This window comes from Pseudophryne corroboree, chromosome 9 (genome assembly GCF_028390025.1).
Source record: "Pseudophryne corroboree isolate aPseCor3 chromosome 9, aPseCor3.hap2, whole genome shotgun sequence".
Taxonomy (NCBI): Eukaryota; Metazoa; Chordata; class Amphibia; order Anura; family Myobatrachidae; genus Pseudophryne; species Pseudophryne corroboree.
This window is the reverse complement of record NC_086452.1, coordinates 197,087,017-197,106,334: the sequence shown is the minus strand read 5'-3', so window position 1 is coordinate 197,106,334 and position 19,318 is coordinate 197,087,017. Positions and strand designations below refer to the sequence as shown.

At 45.6% G+C, this 19,318-nt stretch overlaps 1 protein-coding gene across 2 annotated transcripts in view; it reads right to left on the bottom strand.

Annotated features, from left to right (window-relative positions):
- Positions 1-569: 569 nt before the first annotated feature.
- RTCA (RNA 3'-terminal phosphate cyclase) overlaps positions 570-19,318 on the bottom strand; it is a 60,325-nt gene continuing 41,576 nt past the window's right edge. For both annotated transcript variants that reach the window (XM_063940073.1, XM_063940074.1), the window contains exons 7-12: positions 14,838-14,979; positions 11,465-11,589; positions 11,304-11,362; positions 10,915-11,009; positions 3,507-3,611; positions 570-1,522 (exon numbers count right to left, since the gene is read on the bottom strand). In XM_063940073.1, coding sequence (XP_063796143.1) covers positions 1,430-1,522; positions 3,507-3,611; positions 10,915-11,009; positions 11,304-11,362; positions 11,465-11,589; positions 14,838-14,979 — 619 coding nt within the window. In that variant the 3' untranslated portion in view covers positions 570-1,429. The remainder of the gene's footprint in view (positions 1,523-3,506; positions 3,612-10,914; positions 11,010-11,303; positions 11,363-11,464; positions 11,590-14,837; positions 14,980-19,318) is intronic.

Genomic DNA, 19,318 nt, shown 5'->3' with positions numbered 1-19,318 from the left:
TGCTCCTTGCAATCACCTTTCTTATCCAGTAACCTGTTCCAAACAGGTGCCAGCAGTCATACATTAGGAGAAAAGCCCAGAAGCAGAGCATTGTGTCCCTCCTGGAGAGGGTCATGTTGGGAGGTATGTCCAAGTAGTGATAGGTCGAGTAGCGCTATTCCTTGACATGTTCCTCTGCCATTACCATTTCATAAGAAGGTAAAAGGACTTTGTACTCAGTCTGATATTTATTTTATTGTTTTAGATGGAAGAATTGTGTGTTTAGGAATTTATGATTGTATATTAAATTGATGTTTTTTTCAAAACAAAAATGTCTTTATAAGCTTGATTAATAATCCTATGCCCCCATCTGCATTATTTGTACTGTAATTGCCCTGATACAGCAGCTTGTGGTCTGATAGGAAGTGCAGTGCACAATAATAACCACAGGTGATCACTGCCTCCTCAGTCATGCCAGAAGTGACACAGCCACCTGACTGGGGATCATTGGGTCGACCTGCAGACGGATAACAGAGTCAATAGGTCGACAAGTGCAAAATGTCAACATGGAAGTTGACAAAAGCAGACAAGTGTTTTTTTGTAATGTCATTTTGTATGTTTAAAACACACGTAAGCCAAATTTGTGGAAACGTGTACCATCCTGGGCTCGCTATGCTTCAGGAAGGTCACTATTCCCAATCACAGTGCAAGTGGATGGAAAATTATGGAAAAGTACTCGTGTTGACCATATGGATGTCGACCATTTGAACCTGTCAACATTAAGCACTATTGACCTTTTACATGTCCACCATATGGGGTCGACCTATAATCCGGAACTCATGCCCAGCTACTGAAGCCAATGTAACATGGCCAGCTATGTGGGTGAAAAAAATGGAGTATCTTTTTCTGATCTGTCCATTTCCAGATGCAGCCATGTATTCTGCTACTAGGCTCTCATGCCAAGCGGAAGGATCATGTTTGGCAAACTTTAAATATAGATTTGTGTTATAGCTAAAGCAACTTGTATACTAGATATATTATACTTGATGTTGTACAGACACCAGTGTACTTGTATGTGTGATAGACAGAGACATACAACAAAGGTGAACTGGTTTATATTGATAAACAGGTAGAAGTCTGCAGAGGAAGTCAGGGTGTAAATATAAAATAACTAAACAAAACCCTAAACGTCTAATTTTATTTGGAGTATTGGCACTAACAGGTATTTGTCACGTCACTTGTGCAGCAATAAAACATTAACTTAAACTTAATTTAATGCACCTCAAAAGGTCAGATTATTTTTCATATAGAATCAGGATATGAGACTATAAAAAAGCAAATTATTTCTATATGCTGCCCCCTTGTGTCATGCTTTGCGCACTGCATGCCATGCTGGACTCGAGAGATTTACACATCGGCCTCTCTATCCACTTGAATGGTTGAATTATCATCAGACATTCTTATTCTGAAGGCCAATTCCATGGCATTCTATAATATAGCTATCTGTGTCTGGTTCTTCACACTTCTTCACTGTAAACTTGGCCTGTTGGGAAAAACAAAACATTCTTACTACTATTCAAACATTGCTCATAGTATACAGTCACCAGTAATCCGCTTCAGTTCACTCACAGATAACAGTAATTATATAGTAAAAAGGTCAAGCCCAGTTTCACATGAATAAAGCTGGGTATACATTATGCAATTGTCCCTATCTGCTGATTACGGGTAGATCAGGCCAATAACTGCATAGTATATGGCCATGACCAGTCAGTGGCGATGGGATGGTTGGCCATAAGAAATTTTCCAACATGCCCGACTGATCCAATCATTGCTAGGCCGCACCTGGCCGTATATGCACTGCTCCGGCCAATTGCAGCACATTTCCCCTGATCCTTCTCACAGTGTATGGGACAATATCTGCTGGGTTTTAGCTTGTCCGATAAAAGGTCTGACAATGTATGCACAGCATCAGTCACACTTTCTGGAGACAGATCTAGAATATATCTGCATCAAGAGCACATGGCTTTATTTATGAGCACCAGTTGTTGGCAAGGGAATTCTATTAATAGCTAACAGCCCAACTGAAAGTCACTAAAAATAAAACCCCACAGCACTGTGCAGCGTGGAAAGTGCGGATTACCTCATTTGTCACAGTCTACTAAAACCTTCTTGCCCTGTCCAGCACTGCCTATTCACTAAGTCACGCATGTCACCTGACCAGTCATGATCCGGAATCTCCTACAGCTGCTGTCCAGCACAGCAAGAGTGCCGCCATCTTGCCTAAGGTCAGCTGATTAGGCATACACAGGGTTCCTACAAATGACTTCCTGCACATGACTCGCACATCTAATCCACACTCCGTGTACATGGCTCCTTGCCACCTGTACCTTGCCAGTACAAGAAGTCTCTATAGGTAGGACTCCTGGGTCCCCTGTGGCAGAACTGGTTCCTATTTCCCGAGCTCTAGCCTCTTAAACTGTAACATGCATTATTTACCTGATCTTCTATTCTGTGAATTCATACTGTATCAGTGCTCCCTATTCTTCAACTGAAAGTTACCATCTGTTCCTGCTGTAATCAGTGCATCCACCAACACCAGTGTGCTGTCTGCACCCTGCAGATACACCTGTGCTTGTTCCAGTCTGCTTCCAAGCCTACTGCATGCAATTCTCCTCACTACAAACCACCTCTGTCCAAGTTATTCAGCTGCTACTGCAGATACACATGTAATAGAAGGTTCACAGACTGATACATCTAGTATTCACTATGCACTTATTTGTAGAGATGAGCGGGTTCGGTTTTACTCTGATTTACTTGGTTCTCAAAATGGCATCTTATTGGCTCACAGATGTCTCGAGTTTTAAATAGCCAATAAGATGCCGTTTTGAGAACAGAGTAAATCAGAGTAAAACCGAGTAACACCCGAACCCGCTTATTTGTATTAAGGGCCTAATTCAGACCTGACCGTAACACCAACTTTGTTAGTAGATGGGCAAAACCATGTGCACTGCAGGAGGGGGGCAGATATAACATGTGCAGAGAGAGTTAGATTTGGGTGGGGTGTGTTCAAACTGATCTAAATTGCAGTGTAAAAATAAAGCAGCCAGTATTTACCCTGCACAGAAACAATATAACCCACCCAAATCTATCTCTCTCTGCACATGTTATATCTTCACCCCTGCAGTGCACATGGTTTTGCCCATCTGCTAACAAAGTTGCTGCTACGATCAGGTCTGAATAAGGCCCTAAGTTTTAAGTATTGCTACCAATCATGTAGCATACTGTTTAACCTAGATTTGCTCTTTTCTCCTTCTAATTCATATTGGTTAAGTGTATGAGCAGTAGTATCATTTAGCCACCTTGTTTCATTCATTCTAGCCATAGTCAGTCCTGCCCTGAGTCCCCAGCTCCGGGTATGTTACAAACTCAAAACCTGACAGCTTTATTTATATTTCTTAACAGACATAGTCTGAAAGTTCTTTCTTGGGGTTATAACTTGAACAAGATGATCTAATAACTATTCTTACCTTAGTGAGGCTCTCTGTGAAATGGATGGCAGTCTGTGTGTGCAGGGTCACAGGTCCCGTCTTCAGCTGGGAGACCCCATCTGCCAGAGCCATAAAAATAATCAACTGCAGAAAAAAAATAATAATACATAAATAAAACTAATCAGTATCAGAGAAATCGGATAGTCTGCTACACTAAAGGTGTATACACACATTGAGATTCGGGCTATGCCCGATTCTCACTATGCAACAGGGACTGTGGTCGGTATCGCAAGCATAGATGACTGTGCTTGCGATACTGGCTCTGTGCGATTTTGGCTAACTGTCAATTTTGACTATACTTTTATACTAGATACTAGTCACCTTGCGATCCTGATAGACTGTGCAGGCAAGTCACAGTCTATCTAGGCTTGCGATGCCGACCGCGCGGGACAACGCATCAGGATCGCAAGGTGACTTTCACCTTTGCGTTTTGCACTAACTTTCCTTGCGATTTTGACTATATAATCAAAATAGCAAGGCAATATCTCACCGTGTGTACACACCTTTAGTATAAGGTAGATAAAGCAGAACCATTTATTTCACACTAGGACTATATCACACGTATGATATAACCTATGCCGCTGCATATGGCAATGTTTCAGTGCTGAGCCTGACTTAGTGGAGATAGGTTTGGAATGTTAGGACATTCTTGCTTGTAAATTAAATTGATTTGGCAGCAATAATAAATGGTGGCATCATTTCCTGTTTGATGTTTTTCATATATTTTGGATTGTACTGTTCCAACACCAGTGATGCTGTATACAAGATTTAGGGGGCCCAAGCAGTGAAAGGAGTGAAGAAGGGGACCAGTGGAGAAGTTGCCCATAGCAACTAAAAGACTTTGAAGTAGCATTTATTAAGTATATTCTATAAAAAGAAGATTTTACTTACCGGTAAATCTATTTCTCGTAGTCCGTAGAGGATGCTGGGACTCCGTAAGGACCCTGGGGAATAGACGGGCTCCGCAGGAGATAGGGCACTTTAAGAAAGCTTTGGACTCTGGGTGTGCACTGGCTCCTCCCTCTATGCCCCTCCTCCAGACCTCAGTTAGGGAAACTGTGCGCAGAGGAGATGGACAGTACGAGGAAGGATTTTTGTAAATCTAAGGGCGAGATCCATACCAGCCACACCAATCACACCGTATAACTTGTGATAAACTACCCAGTTAACAGTATGAACAACAACATAGCCACGGTTCAACCGATAAACTATAACATAACCCTTATGTAAGCAATAACTATATACAAGTCTTGCAGAAGAAGTCCGCACTTGGGACGGGCGCCCAGCATCCTCTACGGACTACGAGAAATAGATTTACAGGTAAGTAAAATCTTATTTTCTCTAACGTCCTTGAGGATGCTGGGACTCCGTAAGGACCATGGGGATTATACCAAAGCTCCCAAACGGGCGGGAGAGTGCGGATGACTCTGCAGCACCGATTGAGCAAACAGGAGGTCCTCCTCAGCCAGGGTATCAAACTTATAGAACTTGCAAAGGTGTTAGACCCCGACCAAGTAGCTGCTCAGCACAACTGTAATGCCGAGACCCCTCGGGCAGCCGCCCAAGAAGAGCCCACTTTCCTAGTGGAATGGGCCTTAACCGATTTCGGTAACGGCAATCCTGCCGTAGAATGCGCCTGCTGAATCGTGTTACAGATCCAGCGAGCAATAGTCTGCTTTGAAGCAGGAGCGCCAACCTTGTTGGCCGCATACAGAACAAACAGAGCTTCAGTCTTCCTGATTCTAGCCGTTCTGGTCACATAAATCTTCAAAGCCCTGACCACATCCAGGGACTCGGAATCCTCCAAGTCCCGTGTAGCCACAGGCACGACAATAGGTTGGTTCATATGAAAAGATGAGACCACCTTTGGCAGAAATTGAGGACGAGTCCTCAACTCTGCCCTATCCACGTGAAAAACCAAGTATGGGCTTTTATGTGATAAAGCCGCCAATTCCGAAACACGTCTAGCCGAAGCTAATGCCAACAACATGACCACTTTCCACATGAGGTATTTCAACTCCACAGTTTTGAGTGGTTCAAACCAAGGTGACTTGAGGAAACGTAACACCACGTTAAGATCCCAAGGCACCACCGGAGGCACAAAGGGAGGCTGAATATGCAGCACCCCCTTCACAAAAGTCTGTACTTCAGGAAGAGAGGCTAATTCTCTTTGAAAGAAAATGGATAAGGCCGAAATTTGGACCTTTATGGACCCTAATTTTAGGCCCAAAGTCACTCCTGTTTGAAGGAAGTGAAGCAGACGGCCCAAATGGAACTCCTCCGTAGGAGCAGCTCTGGCCTCACACCAAGAAACATATTTCCGCCATATACGGTGATAATGTTTTAACGTCACGTCTTTCCTAGCCTTGATCAGGGTAGGAATGACTTCCTCCGGAATTCCTTTTTCCGCTAGGATCCGGCGTTCAACCGCCATGCCGTCCAACGCAGCCGCGGTAAGTCTTGGAACAGACAGGACCTCTGCCGCAGCAGGTCCTGCCTTAGAGGAAGAGGCCACGGGTCTTCTGTGAGCAACTCTTGCAGCTCCGGATACCAAGTCCTCCGTGGCCAATCTGGAACAATGAGGATTGTTCTGACCCTGCTCATTCTTATTATTCTCAACACTTTGGGTATGAGAGGAAGAGGAGGAAACACATAGACCGATCTGAATACCGCCTGAGGGTCCCTTGACCTTGCGCAATACCGCTTTAGCTTTTTGTTGAGACGGAATGCCATCATGTCGATTTGAGGCAGTCCCCATCGATCCGTGATCTGTGCGAAGACTTCTTGATGAAGTCCCCACTCTCCCGGATGCAGGTCGTGCCTGCTGAGGAAGTCCGCCTCCCAGTTGTCCACCCCCGGGATGAACACTGCTGATAGCGCGCTTACGCAGAGCGGAAGGCCATGTAGAATCCTGGTCGCTTCTGCCATGGCCACTCTGCTCCTTGTTCCGCCTTGCCGGTTTATATGAGCCACTGCCGTGACGTTGTCCGACTGAATCAGAACCGGTTTTCTCCGAAGCAACTCCTCCGCTTGACACAGGGCGTTGTATATGGCCCTCAACTCCAGGATGCTGATGTGGAGACAAGTCTCTAGGTTTGACCTGAGACCTTGGAAATTTCTTGCCAGTGTTACTGCTCCCCAGCCTCGGAGGCTTGCGTCCGTGGTCACCAGGACCCAGTCCTGAATGCCGAACCTACGACCCTCTAACAGGTGAGCACTGTTCAGCCACCACAGGAGAGATACCCTGGTCCTGGGAGACAGGTGATCCTTTGATGCATTCGTAAATGGGACCCGGACCACTTGTCCAAGAGGTCCCATTGAAAGGTCCTCGCATGGAACCTGCCGAAAGGGATGGCCTCGTATGAAGCCACCATCTTCCCCAGGACCCGCGTGCAATGATGCACTGAAACCTTTTTTGGTTTTAATAGGTTCCTGCCCATGGCTATGAGCTCCTGAACCTTTTCGATCGGGAGAAAAACCTTTTTCTGGTATAAGTCTAGAATCAGTCCCAAAAAGGTCAGACGCGTTGTAGGGACTAGCTGGGACTTCGGTATATTGAGAATCCAGCCGTGTATCTGCAACGTCTTCATAGACAGAGACACGCTGTCCAGCAACTTCTCCCGAGATCTCGCCTTTATGAGGAGATCGTCCAAGTATGGGATAATTGTGACCCCCTGCCTGCGCAGGAGCACCATCATTTCCGCCATTACCTTGGTGAAAATCCTCGGGGGCGTGGAAAGCCCAAACGGCAACGTCTGAAATTGGTAGTGACAGTCCTGCACTGCAAATCTCAGGAACGCCTGATGAGGGGGGAATATCGGAACATGAAGGTATGCATCCTTTATGTCCAGGGACACCATCCAATCCCCCCCCCCCCTCCAGGCTGGCGATGACCGCCCTGAGTGATTCCATCTTGAACTTGAACCTCTTCAAGTACAGGTTCAGAGATTTTAGGTTTAAAATGGGTCTGACCGAACCGTCCGGTTTCGGAACCGCAAACAGGGTTGAGTAATATCCCTTCTCCTTGCTGGAGATGAGGAACTGTGACAATCACCTGTTGAATATACAATTTTTGGATTGCCACCACCACTAGCTCCCTCTCTGACGGGGAAGCCGGCAGAGCCGATTTGAAAAACCGGAGAGGAGGCAAGTCTTCGAATTCCAGCCTGTATCCCTGAGAAACAATCTCTAATGCCCAGGGATCCACCTGAGAGTGAACCCAGACGTGGCTGAAAAACCGAAGACAAGCCCCCACTAGATCTGCCTCCCCCCGGGAAGCCCCAGCGTCATGCGGTGGACTTTGCAGAGGCAGGGAAGGACGTTTGCTCTTGGGAACTAGCTGTGTGCAGCTTCTTTCCCCTGCCTTTCCCTCTGGCAACAAAGGACGATCCCCGTACCTTTTTGTTTTTATTGGAACGAAAGGACTGCATTTGATAATGAGGTGCCTTTTTTGTATGCTGCGGGGGGACATAAGGTAAGAAATTCGACTTACCAGCCGTAGCCGTAGAGACAAGGTCCGAGAGGCCGTCTCCAAACAACTCCTCCCCTTTGTAAGGCAAGGACTCCATATGCCGCTTTGAATCGGCATCTCCCGTCCACTGTCGGGTCCACAAGAGCCGCCTAGCAGAAATAGACATAGCATTTATTCTGGAGCTTAATAAACAAATGTCTCTCTGAGCATCTCTCATATACAAGGCAGCATCTCTGATATGCTCTATGGTCATTTGAATAGCATCCCTATCTAAGGTGTCAATCTCCGTAGATAAGGAATCTGCCCATGCCACAACCGCACTACAAACCCAGGCCGACGCCATAGCCAGTCTAGCAATAGTACCTGAATGAGTGTAAATGTGCTTCAAGGTAATTTCCTGCCAGCAGTCAGCAGGTTCCTTGAGGGAAGCCGTATTCGGAGAAGGCAGTGCCACCTTTTTGGACAAGCGTGTCAGCGCCTTGTCTACTTTAGGCGAAGATTCCCAGCGTATCCTATCAGTTTGTGGCAAAGGATACGCCATAAGAACCCTTTTGGGAACTTGTGGTCTCCTATCCGGAGATTCCCAAGCCTTTTCGCACAATTCACTTAGTTCAAATGAGGATGGAAAGGTGACTTCAGGCTTTTTCCCTTTATACATGTGTACCCTCGTGTCAGGGACCGGGGGTTCTTCAGTAATATGCAAAACCTCTTTAATGGCAATAATCATGTACCGAATACCTTTTGCCACCTTCGGCTGTAATTTTGCATCTTCATAGTCCACACTAGAGTCAGTATCTGTGTCATCGATCTGGGATATGGTGCGCTTCTGAGACCCCGAAGGGCCTGGCGCCACAGGGACAGGCATGGACTGGCTACCTGACTGATCCCTAGCTTCTGCCTTGTCTAACCTTTTATGCAATAGATTGACATTTGCATTCAAGACATTCAGCATATCCACCCATTCCGGTGTCGGCGTTGCCGACGGCGACATGACATTCAAGCACTCCCCCTCCACATTAAGCGAGCCTTCCTCGTCAAACATGTCGACACACGCGTACCGACACACTTCACACACACAGGGAACCCCTTTCCTGAAGACAGTATCCCTGTCAAGGCCCTTTGGAGAGACCGAGAGAGAGTATGCCAGCACACACCCCAGCGCAATGATCCTGGAGACCAACACAAAATGTTTTTCCCCAGCCGCGCTGTATAATATGTTATCCGCCAATTATGTGCCCCCCCCCCCCTCTTTTAAACACCCCTTCACCGTGTGTAAGCAGGGGAGAGTCCGGGGAGCTTCCTCTCAGCGGTGCTGTGGAGAGAAAATGGCGCTGGTGAGTGCTGAGGGAGAAGCCCCGCCCCCTCGGAGGCGGGCTTCTGTCTCGCTCAAACTTACAAAAATATGGCGGGGGCTCTTTTATATACATGTACAGTGCCCACCTGTACATGTATATTGTCTTTTGCCATAAGAGGTGTTTATATTGCTGCCCAGGGCGCCCCTGCGCCCTTACAGTTACCGGAGTGTGTGAGGTGTATGGGAGCAATGACGCACAGCTGCAGTGCTATGCGTTACCTCCATGAAGCTGAAGGCTTCTGCCGCCTGACGACTTCTGTCTTCTAGCTCTGTGAGGAGAACGGCGGTGCGGCTCCGGGGGTGGACGCCCAGTAAGAACCTGCGTTCACCCCCTCTGGAGATAATGGTGTCCAGTAGCCGAGGAAGCAGAGCCTATCTTAGACAAGAAGGTCTGCTCCTCTCTCCTCAGTCCCTCGATGCAGGGAGCCTGTTGCCAGCAGTGCTCCCTGTGAAAAAGTAGAAAAAAAATCCAAACAAAAATGCTTTTAGGCAGAGAACTCAGGAGAGCTCTCTGCAGTGCACCCATCCTGCTCTGGGCACAGTGTAAAACTGAGGTCTGGAGGAGGGGCATAGAGGGAGGAGCCAGTGCACACCCAGAGTCCAAAGCTTTCTTAAAGTGCCCTATCTCCTGCGGAGCCCGTCTATTCCCCATGGTCCTTACGGAGTCCCAGCATCCTCAAGGACGTTAGAGAAATGATGGGTCCATGCCGATTGGTTGCTACGGGCAACTTCTCCACTGCTTGAAGCATATAGCCCATAATAACAGCATTCCTGTGCTTTTCCAATTTTCCTAACAATTCTCACCATTACTTTAGGGGCACGTGTGGCACCACTAATACCCATTTCACATCTCCAATGCCAGATACCACCCGGGAATTAGAAAGGGGTTCCTGCCCAGGTGGGATCCGGCATTGGAGACTCTCCTACCTCTTCTGCTGGCTTTCAGACCCGGCATATTGGCGGTTCGGTTGCCACAGCGGCGGGGGGCGGAGCCGGCAGCGGGGATGGAGGAGTTCATCTCAGCGCTGCCTCTCCCTATCTTGTAAACGGGTCCCGTATCGTCTCGACCCGGGAGTCCATTTACAGAGCCACTGACCCGGTATTCAACCTGGGCATAGCACTGCTTATAACCCAGGTTGAATTACCGGGTCAGGCGACCCGGGAAATCCGACATGGCGCTTTCTCACCGCACACTGACCCGCGTCGACCCGGCAATATGCTGGGTCGATACCGGGTTATTCGTGCGGGGTGAAAGGGGTATTACAGAGCAGGGTTTTTTTTAGTTGTTGCAACTGCTCTCTTGTTTGTGACCAACCACCAGGCAACAGGATCTATTTTTATTTATTGTTTGGCGTAATGAAACAAGACCCATTATAGTTTTCCAGTAAAAAATGGATCACGGGTAGTAATAGTGCTGCACAATGGTTGTTTCACTTCTTCACAATGAGAACCAATATCTTTGGAACAAAAGATCTTTAACACTTTAGTATATGTTACGGCTATATAGCAAATTATGTATATTTGCATGTGTCATTTTTCAATTCAAAGACTCTTACACATACCTGGTCCTGCAAGTACTCGTCAACACAACCTCCATGACGCAGGTTCCGGAGAAGGATCTCCGCAGCCTCTGCCCCGACACGATCTGCAGATACTCCTTAAAAAATCAAACACGTGGAAAGTACAATATTACAGATAGATAACAAACCGTGTAGTTGATCTAAACAACTAAATGCAGGTGTCCACTATAGACTGGGCAATGATGAAAAAAAACATGGGATTTATTAATATTGCAGTTCTGACATCCTGTACATTGTAATATTTTGCTTCAACCATTTCTACCAGAGCCATGTACTGCAGACTCGGTTGGGTGTCAAATGATTTCACCTTTATTATGTCAACCTCTTACTAAAATAAAGTTGGAAAATAAATATCTGGATGATGAATTTACCTCTCTTTCCCAGTGATGACCCTGCAAACATACAACCAGTGGAAGTCTCTGCAATAATACTAGAAAACAAGAAGAAAAATAGAGTACATTTTAGGTTTCCTCTTCATCTTCTTCTCCTGCAGCAAAACATTCTAGCCAGAAAATGCTCGGAAACAACTTACATAATCCCACTCCCATTTCCCACAGCTTTGTCTGCGGGTTCTTGTACGCCTTGGATATTCACATATAGCTCCTTTAGTTCCCGCCGTATGCAGCGTACTGCAGCTGAAATCATATCCTTCACCATCTGGCAAAGAGATTAGACAATATGCACTGCTTGATAAATGTTTCTCTTGAATACTCCATTGCATTGTCAAGAGAAAGTGAAACACTAACTCTGCCAAGCATGCACAAGTCCAGAACTTGTGGGGGCAAAGCCAACCTGGCATCGTGCACAAGCATGTAGGTCTATGTTAGAGCATGTACATACACATGTTCTACCAAAAGGCAAGCTGTGGCAGAGTAAGACCCATATCAGTGTTTCCCATCTGTCACCAGAGGAAGAAAGCCTTCTCTATGAAATTGCTTTCACCTATGTATACAAGTAGAGAACCGATAACGGGAGAACCACCCAATCACTATGGGCATGTGATAAGGGTGCTTCCTGGCTCACCAAAAAATTCTTGACTGTAGCTTAGAACTGCCGCCATGCTATATAGACTGCAACTGGCATAAAGTCTAAAGGCCATAATCAGAGCTGCATGCAAGTGTACAGCATTGAGGTCACCAAAATAAGTAGATACACCTGTATTCAGACTTGCACCGCACCTCCTCTATAACTGGCTCACAGAGCAGCCATCATCACTATCAGTGCAGACTTGCACCTGCCTATATTTGGAGGAATAGACTGCAGACAAATCAGACAGCTCAGGGTAAGGAGTAACAGATTGACAGTCAGAAGGTCAACAGTCAATAGATAGACAGGTATAAAAGTTTATGTGAAAAAGGTACAGTACAAAATGTCGACAGGTACAAAAGGTCGACAAGTTTTTTGGGTGTCATTTTGTAGGTTTAACCATATATCATCCAAATCAGTTGAAACGTGTACCCTAACCACCTGTTAGTTAAGGAGGCTTGCTCTGCTGCACTTGCCCCAAGGTTACTAAGGTAATATATTACATGGATAGTAAATTCAGCAAAAGTTTTTAAAATCTCCCCTCCCCCTCCCCCCAAAAAAGTGTTGACCATTGCCATTTTGACCTTTTACATGTTGACCTTTTCGACCATATGGTGTCGACCTACTGACTGTAGAGCTATTGTCCGCCGCATCTCTATGTATGCACATCTCTGCGTAACCTTCAAGTCCACCTATATGCTCATGACACACCCTCACTCAATGGGGTAAATTTACTAAGATGGGAGTTCTATTTAAGATGGGATGTTGCCCATAGCAACCAATCAGATTCTACTTCTCAGTTATCTAGCACCTCCTAGTAGATAATACCTGGAATCTGATTGGTTGCTATGGGCAACATCCCATCTTAAATAGAACTCCCATCTTAGTAAATTTACCCCAATGTACCCAATGCATGAATGCCCAGTTGTCACCCTCTTACGCCCATCTAATGCGACTGAGATATACACGACTCTGAATCAATCATAGATGCATGCACCCGTCCCAGACGCAGATGCTAAAAATCGTGAGAGGAGTTTGCAAAAACAGACTTGTATGCAACGCTGAATCTGGCCCTAAGTGTGTAACAGATGTGACATAAAATGTACACAGTTGGCAGTTAATGGGTGAACTCTGATGTACGGACACTGTCCGTTGTGTGCGGTAAATTGGTTATGGGCTTTTTTTGGCTTGTAATTGATGTAAGATAATAATCATAGTTTCACTGGACAATCAGAGAATAATTACATTTGGTAATATGTCTAACGGAAGCTTGTCCCCTAATCATTTCTAATGGCTTTTTCCAAAAAATATAAACTTTAAAATGTTTTAGTCATGGAAGGAGTTTATAATGTAATCTCTCACGAGCAGAGCCCTCTCCCCTCATGTGCTTCTACTTCTCTTACTTATGTTTTCTCCTACTCCCTATGACGGCACTTAACCCTCGATTTCTGCCACCCTGATGCTTATTTCACGGTCATGTCCCCTGATGCAGCAATTGTTATATACCATGTACTTGTCCTATATTGTCTTGTACCGCAAGTCACTGGTTTCTTGTTTTGCTCATTTATGTACTTGGTAAGGTGCTGGAGAACCCTTGTGGCACCATATAAATAAAGTATAATAATAATAATAATAATATTGTCTTCACGCATACTTCATGGAGGGTTGTCACCATATTTGTAGTTAGTGTAATGCTAGGTACATACTAGACACTTGCAAATGATGCAATGTCGTCAACGATTTCCCTTGAACTCCCGGACAAACGATACAGTGCATACACACTGTGCAATTAAAAGATATAGTCTGCGGCCACATCCAGGAGTATGCAGTTGTTGATGATATCCTCAGATTGAGCTGCATGTAGGGAAGATCTGAAGATGCGACGGACTTCGCAGGAGCGTGCATAGTGCGTACACACTTGGCGGTTTGTTGTTCTGATGCGTCGGAATCGCCCACATCGTTCAAAAAATTGTCTAGTGTGTAGGGGCCTTAAAGAAGGCTGACGAAATGCAGCCAAAAAAGCAGCTCTCCAGAAGAGCATCTAAAGGATACTATGTTTGAGCCATAATGGATACAGGGGGATATTCAATTACCACCGATGAAGCTTCGGGTGATATTGACAGAGGTTTCATCAATAATTTTTCACCGGGGGGAAAAACATCCTTTTCACCCGAAAACATGCAGGTTCTGTGAAACCTGTGTGTTTTCCGTATAAACAGCCTCGTTTTCAGGTGAAAACTTGACTGTTTTGGGGGATTTTGCTTCTCCTGCCGGAAGCAGGTGAAACAAATCCCTTATAAAGCCGCGACGCGGCTTATCGTGGCTAATTTAATAGCCCCCCCCCCACCGGCGATACTTTTACACTTGACAGTCAGTGCAGGTTATTAAATATATCCCCCACAGTCCGACAGACTGTTTTCCATCCATGCTTCAGTGGATTTATGATTTATTCGAGCAATCTGTGGATCACATCAATATACTAATGTACTAATAGGTTTCACTGTGTGGAAGTTCAGTATACCAATTAAATGTGGTTTGCTTTTTATGGATACAAAAGAGTTACTATTTTCCCAAAAAATTTCAAGCATTCAGTTTGTCTGTGGAATATGGAATATATAACAGATTATTTTGCGCTAGATATCACAATTCTATTATCTATTTTTGCAGCCATTTGTGATTTATGTTTATTGACGTTCAGCTGCCATCAATCAACTGTATGCAAATTATTATTTTATGGAATAAGGACATTGGATATGTGTTTTTAGAAATATGATTTTTGACATAGCATTGCTGTAGTCTTCAGTATGATAAAGCTGGCAACTATACATCACCCTGGCCAAAGTCTGTAGACAGTTACTTATATAAAATGCCATACTGACCTTATAGGGAAGAACTCCTGCTACAAAAGCTCGGCCATAGATCTTTGTGACTGTCCCCCGATCTGTCAGGTTAATAGGGGTTAAATACTTGACCGGGGAAACACGGACTAGAATCTCCCCTCCACCGCGAGGGTAGTAACCCCTAGGCAGGAGAAAGAAAAATAGCTGTGTTCAAGTAGCACTAATGACAAAGTCACCCTCAGTATATGCAGTGACCAAACTGCTCATGTGTGCTGTATTACAAACAGGTAGATTTACTCAGATTTGACCAAAAGTAAAAACTATTTTGAAAAATACAAAAAAGTATGACCTTTAAACATTCAATCATGGTTTTACCTTCCAGTGTCGTGGTTTACGTTAATTGTTTTATGATCCCCATATAAATTTTTTTGAAAATTTGAATGATGTATAGGGTTTTTTTGTGGGTTAGATATGCAAGAGTTTTTAGTTTACACTCTTTAGCTAGGCAAAAACATAAATAAATACCAAAATTATATTCTTTCCATTATTCATACGCATGATTACTTTTACATTTTGAGAGAAATACCAGAAAATGAACCTGTACTAATATCTACTGTATAATAGCAGTTACAATTACAGGTTGAGTATCCCATATCCAAATATCCGAAATACGGAATATTCCGAAATACGGACTTTTTTGAGTGAGAGTGAGATAGTGAAACCTTTGTTTTCTGATGGCTCAATGTACAAAAACTTTGTTTAATACACAAAGTTAATAAAAATATTGTATTAAATGACCTTCAGGCTGTGTGTATAAGGTGTATATGAAACATAAATGAATTGTGTGAATGTAGACACACTTTGTTTAATGCACAAAGTTATAAAAAATATTGGCTATAATGACCTTCAGGCTGTGTGTATAAGGTGTATATGTAACATAAATGCATTCTGTGCTTAGACTTAGCTCCCATCACCTTGATATCTCATTATGGTATGCAATTATTCCAAAATACGGAAAAATCCCATATCCAAAATACCTCTGGTCCCAAGCATTTTGGATAAGGGATACTCAACCTGTATATCCATGTCAGCATGGATCAAGTGGTAATGCTCATCAGCTTTTCCAACTAGAACCAAAGGCCAGTCAACCTTCAGTACATACGTAGTGAGAACACTGGAATTAAAGGAGCCCATACATCAGCAATCAACTAGGGCAATTTGCAGATGATTGTGCAAATAAATCTGCAATGTATGGGGTTCAGAGATCACAGATTTCAACCACAAATCTGTTGGGATTGTTAAATCCATTTTTTCAACATGCTTAATTTCACAGATCAATTGGGACTGTAGATTGCTAGTGTATGGGCAACAGTTAGCAGATATGCATATTGTTTCTAGTAAAGGGGCCCATACAACTGCAATCGCAATTTATTGTCTCACAGATCCTGAGATTATTTTTCCTCAATTTATTGTTTTTACAATCCATATAAAACTTTGCCATACATTACAGATATTTCTCTGACGTCCTAAGTGGATGCTGGGACTCCGTAAGGACCATGGGGAATAGCGGCTCCGCAGGAGACTGGGCACAACTAAAGAAAGCTTTAGAACTACCTGGTGTGCACTGGCTCCTCCCACTATGACCCTCCTCCAGACCTCAGTTAGAATCTTGTGCCCGGCTGAGCTGGATGCACACTAGGGGCTCTCCTGAGCTCCTAGAAAAGAAAGTATATTTCAGGTTTTTTATTTTCAGTGAGATCTGCTGGCAACAGACTCACTGCTACGAGGGACTAAGGGGAGAAGAAGCGAACCTACCTGATTGGAGCTAGTTTGGGCTTCTTAGGCTACTGGACACCATTAGCTCCAGAGGGATCGAACACAGGACCCGACCTCAATCGTTCGGTCCCGAAGCCGCGCCGCCGTCCCCCTTACAGAGCCAGAAGCATGAAGATGGTCCTGAAAATCGGCGGCAGAAGACTTCGGCAGTGTCACGTTTTACTGTCACGGTGTCTGTGTCCTGTTTTTATTTGGGTATTTTTTCCCCAGTAGAACTACAGGTACCAGCGGGCCCGTTTTTCTCCCGCATGCTGGTACTTGTGTTTCTCCAAGTACCAGCTTGCGGGGGAGGCTTGCTGGGACTTGTAGTTCTTCTGGAAAAAACAATATTCTTGTCATTTTACTCTAGGCTATCAGCCTCCCATCCGCAGCCATTGGATGGGGGGGGACAGCCTCGGGATTCACCCCTGGCCCTTGGGTGGCTGGGGGGGGGGACCCCTTGATTGAAGGGGTCCCCACTCCCCCAGGGTACCCCGGCCAGGGGTGACTAGTTGGATATTTAATGCCACGGCCGCAGGGCACTGCATAAACGTGACCCCCGGCTAGTGGAGCCCGATGCTGGTGTAAAAAATACGGGGGACCCCTACTCTTTTTGTCCCCCGTATTTTTTGCACCAGCACCAGGCGCAGAGCCCGGTGCTGGTTTTAAAAATACGGGGGATCCCTGCCCAATTTTCCCCCCGCATTTATGGAACCAGGACCAGCTCGAAGAGCCCGAGGCTGGTTATGCTTTGGAGGGGGGACCCCACGCCATTTTTTTTCCGTGTTTTTCCCGTTTTTTCCCGTTTTTTTAAATCGCGGCAAAATCCGGCAAATCGGCCGCTTTTCGCCCGCGGGACTGTCGAATCCGTTTTTCATTGAATATGGTGAATTCCGGCAGCCACCTGCCGGAATTCACCTGTCGAATTGTGTCGAATTTAAAAACGGCGATAATTTGCCGCGATTCGCCGTGAATTGCATATACCCCTCTGTCTCCCCAAAGGACTTTGTGGGGTCCTGTCCTCAGTCAGAGCATTCCCTGTGTGTGTGCGGTGTGTCGGTACGGCTGTGTCGACATGTTTGATGAGGAAGGTTACGTGGAAGGCGAAGCAGGTGCCGATAAATGTGATGTCGCCCCCTGTGGGGCCGACACCAGAGTGGATGGATAGGTGGAAGGTATTAACCGACAGTGTCAACTCCTTACATAAAAGGCTGGATGACGTAACAGCTGTGGGACAGCCGGCTTCTCAGCCCGCGCCTGCCCAGGCGTCTCAAAGGCCATCAGGGGCTCAAAAAAACGCCCGCTACCTCAGATGGCAGACACAGATGTCGACACGAAGTCTGACTCCAGTGTCGACGAGGTTGAGACATATACACAATCCACTAGGAACATCCGTTGCATGATCTCGGCAATGAAAAATGTTTTACACATTTCTGACATTAACCCAAGTACCACAAAACAGGGGTTTTATATTTGGGGAGAAAAAGCAGCCAGTGTTTTGTTCCCCCATCAGATGAGTGAATGAAGTGTGTGAAGAGGCGTGGGTTCCCCCGATAAGAAACTGGTAATTTCTAAAAAGTTACTGATGGCGTACCCTTTCCCGCCAGAGGATAGGTCACGTTGGGAGATATCCCCTAGGGTGGATAAGGCGCTCACACGTTTGTCAAAAAAGGTGGCACTGCCGTCTTAGGATACGGCCACTTTGAAGGAGCCTGCTGATAAAAAACAGGAGGCTATCCTGAAGTCTGTATATACACACTCAGGTACTATACTGAGACCTGCAATTGCCTCAGCATGGTTAGTGCTGCTGCAGCGGGGTCTGTTACCCTCTCAGGACAGGGATACTATTTTGCTAACCATAGAGCATATTAAAGACGTAGTCTTATCTATGAGGGATGCACAGAGGGATATTGCCGGCTGGCATCCAGAATTAATGCAATGTCCATTCTGCCAGGAGTGTATTAGGGACCCGGCAGTGGACAGGTGATGCTGACTTTAAAAGGCACATCTGCCTTATAAGGGTGAGGAATTGTTGGGGATGGTCTCTGGGACCTCGTATCCACAGCAACAGCTGGGAAGAAATTTTTTTACCTCAGGTTTCCTCACAGCCTAAGAAAGCACTGTATTATCAGGTACAGCCCTTTCGACTTCAGAAAAGCAAGCGGGTCAAAGGCGCTTCCTTTCTGCACAGAGTCAAGGGAAGAGGGAAAAAAGCTGCACCAGACAGCCAGTTCTCAGGATCAAAAATCTTCCCCCGCTTCCTCTGAGTCCACCGCATGACGCTGAAGCTCCACAGGTGGAACCAGGTGCGGTGGGGGCGCGTTTCGGGAACTTCAGCGACCAGTGGGCTCGCTCACAGGTGGATCCCTGGGTTCTGCAAGTAGTATCACAGGGATACAAGCTGGAGTTCGAAGCGACTCCACCTCGCCGTTACCTCAAATCAGCCTTGACGGTTCGGTGAGACCCATTCTAAAATTTAAATCCTTGAACACTTATATACGAAGGTTCAAGTTCAAAATGGAATCGCTCAGGGCTGTTATTGCAAGCCTGGACGAAGGGGATTACATGGTATCACTGGACATCCAGGATGCTTACCTGCATGTCCCCATTTACCCTCCTCACCAGGAGTACCTCAGGATTGTGGTACAGGACTGTCATTACCAATTCCAGACGTTGCCGTTGGTCTGTCCCCGGCACAGAGGGTA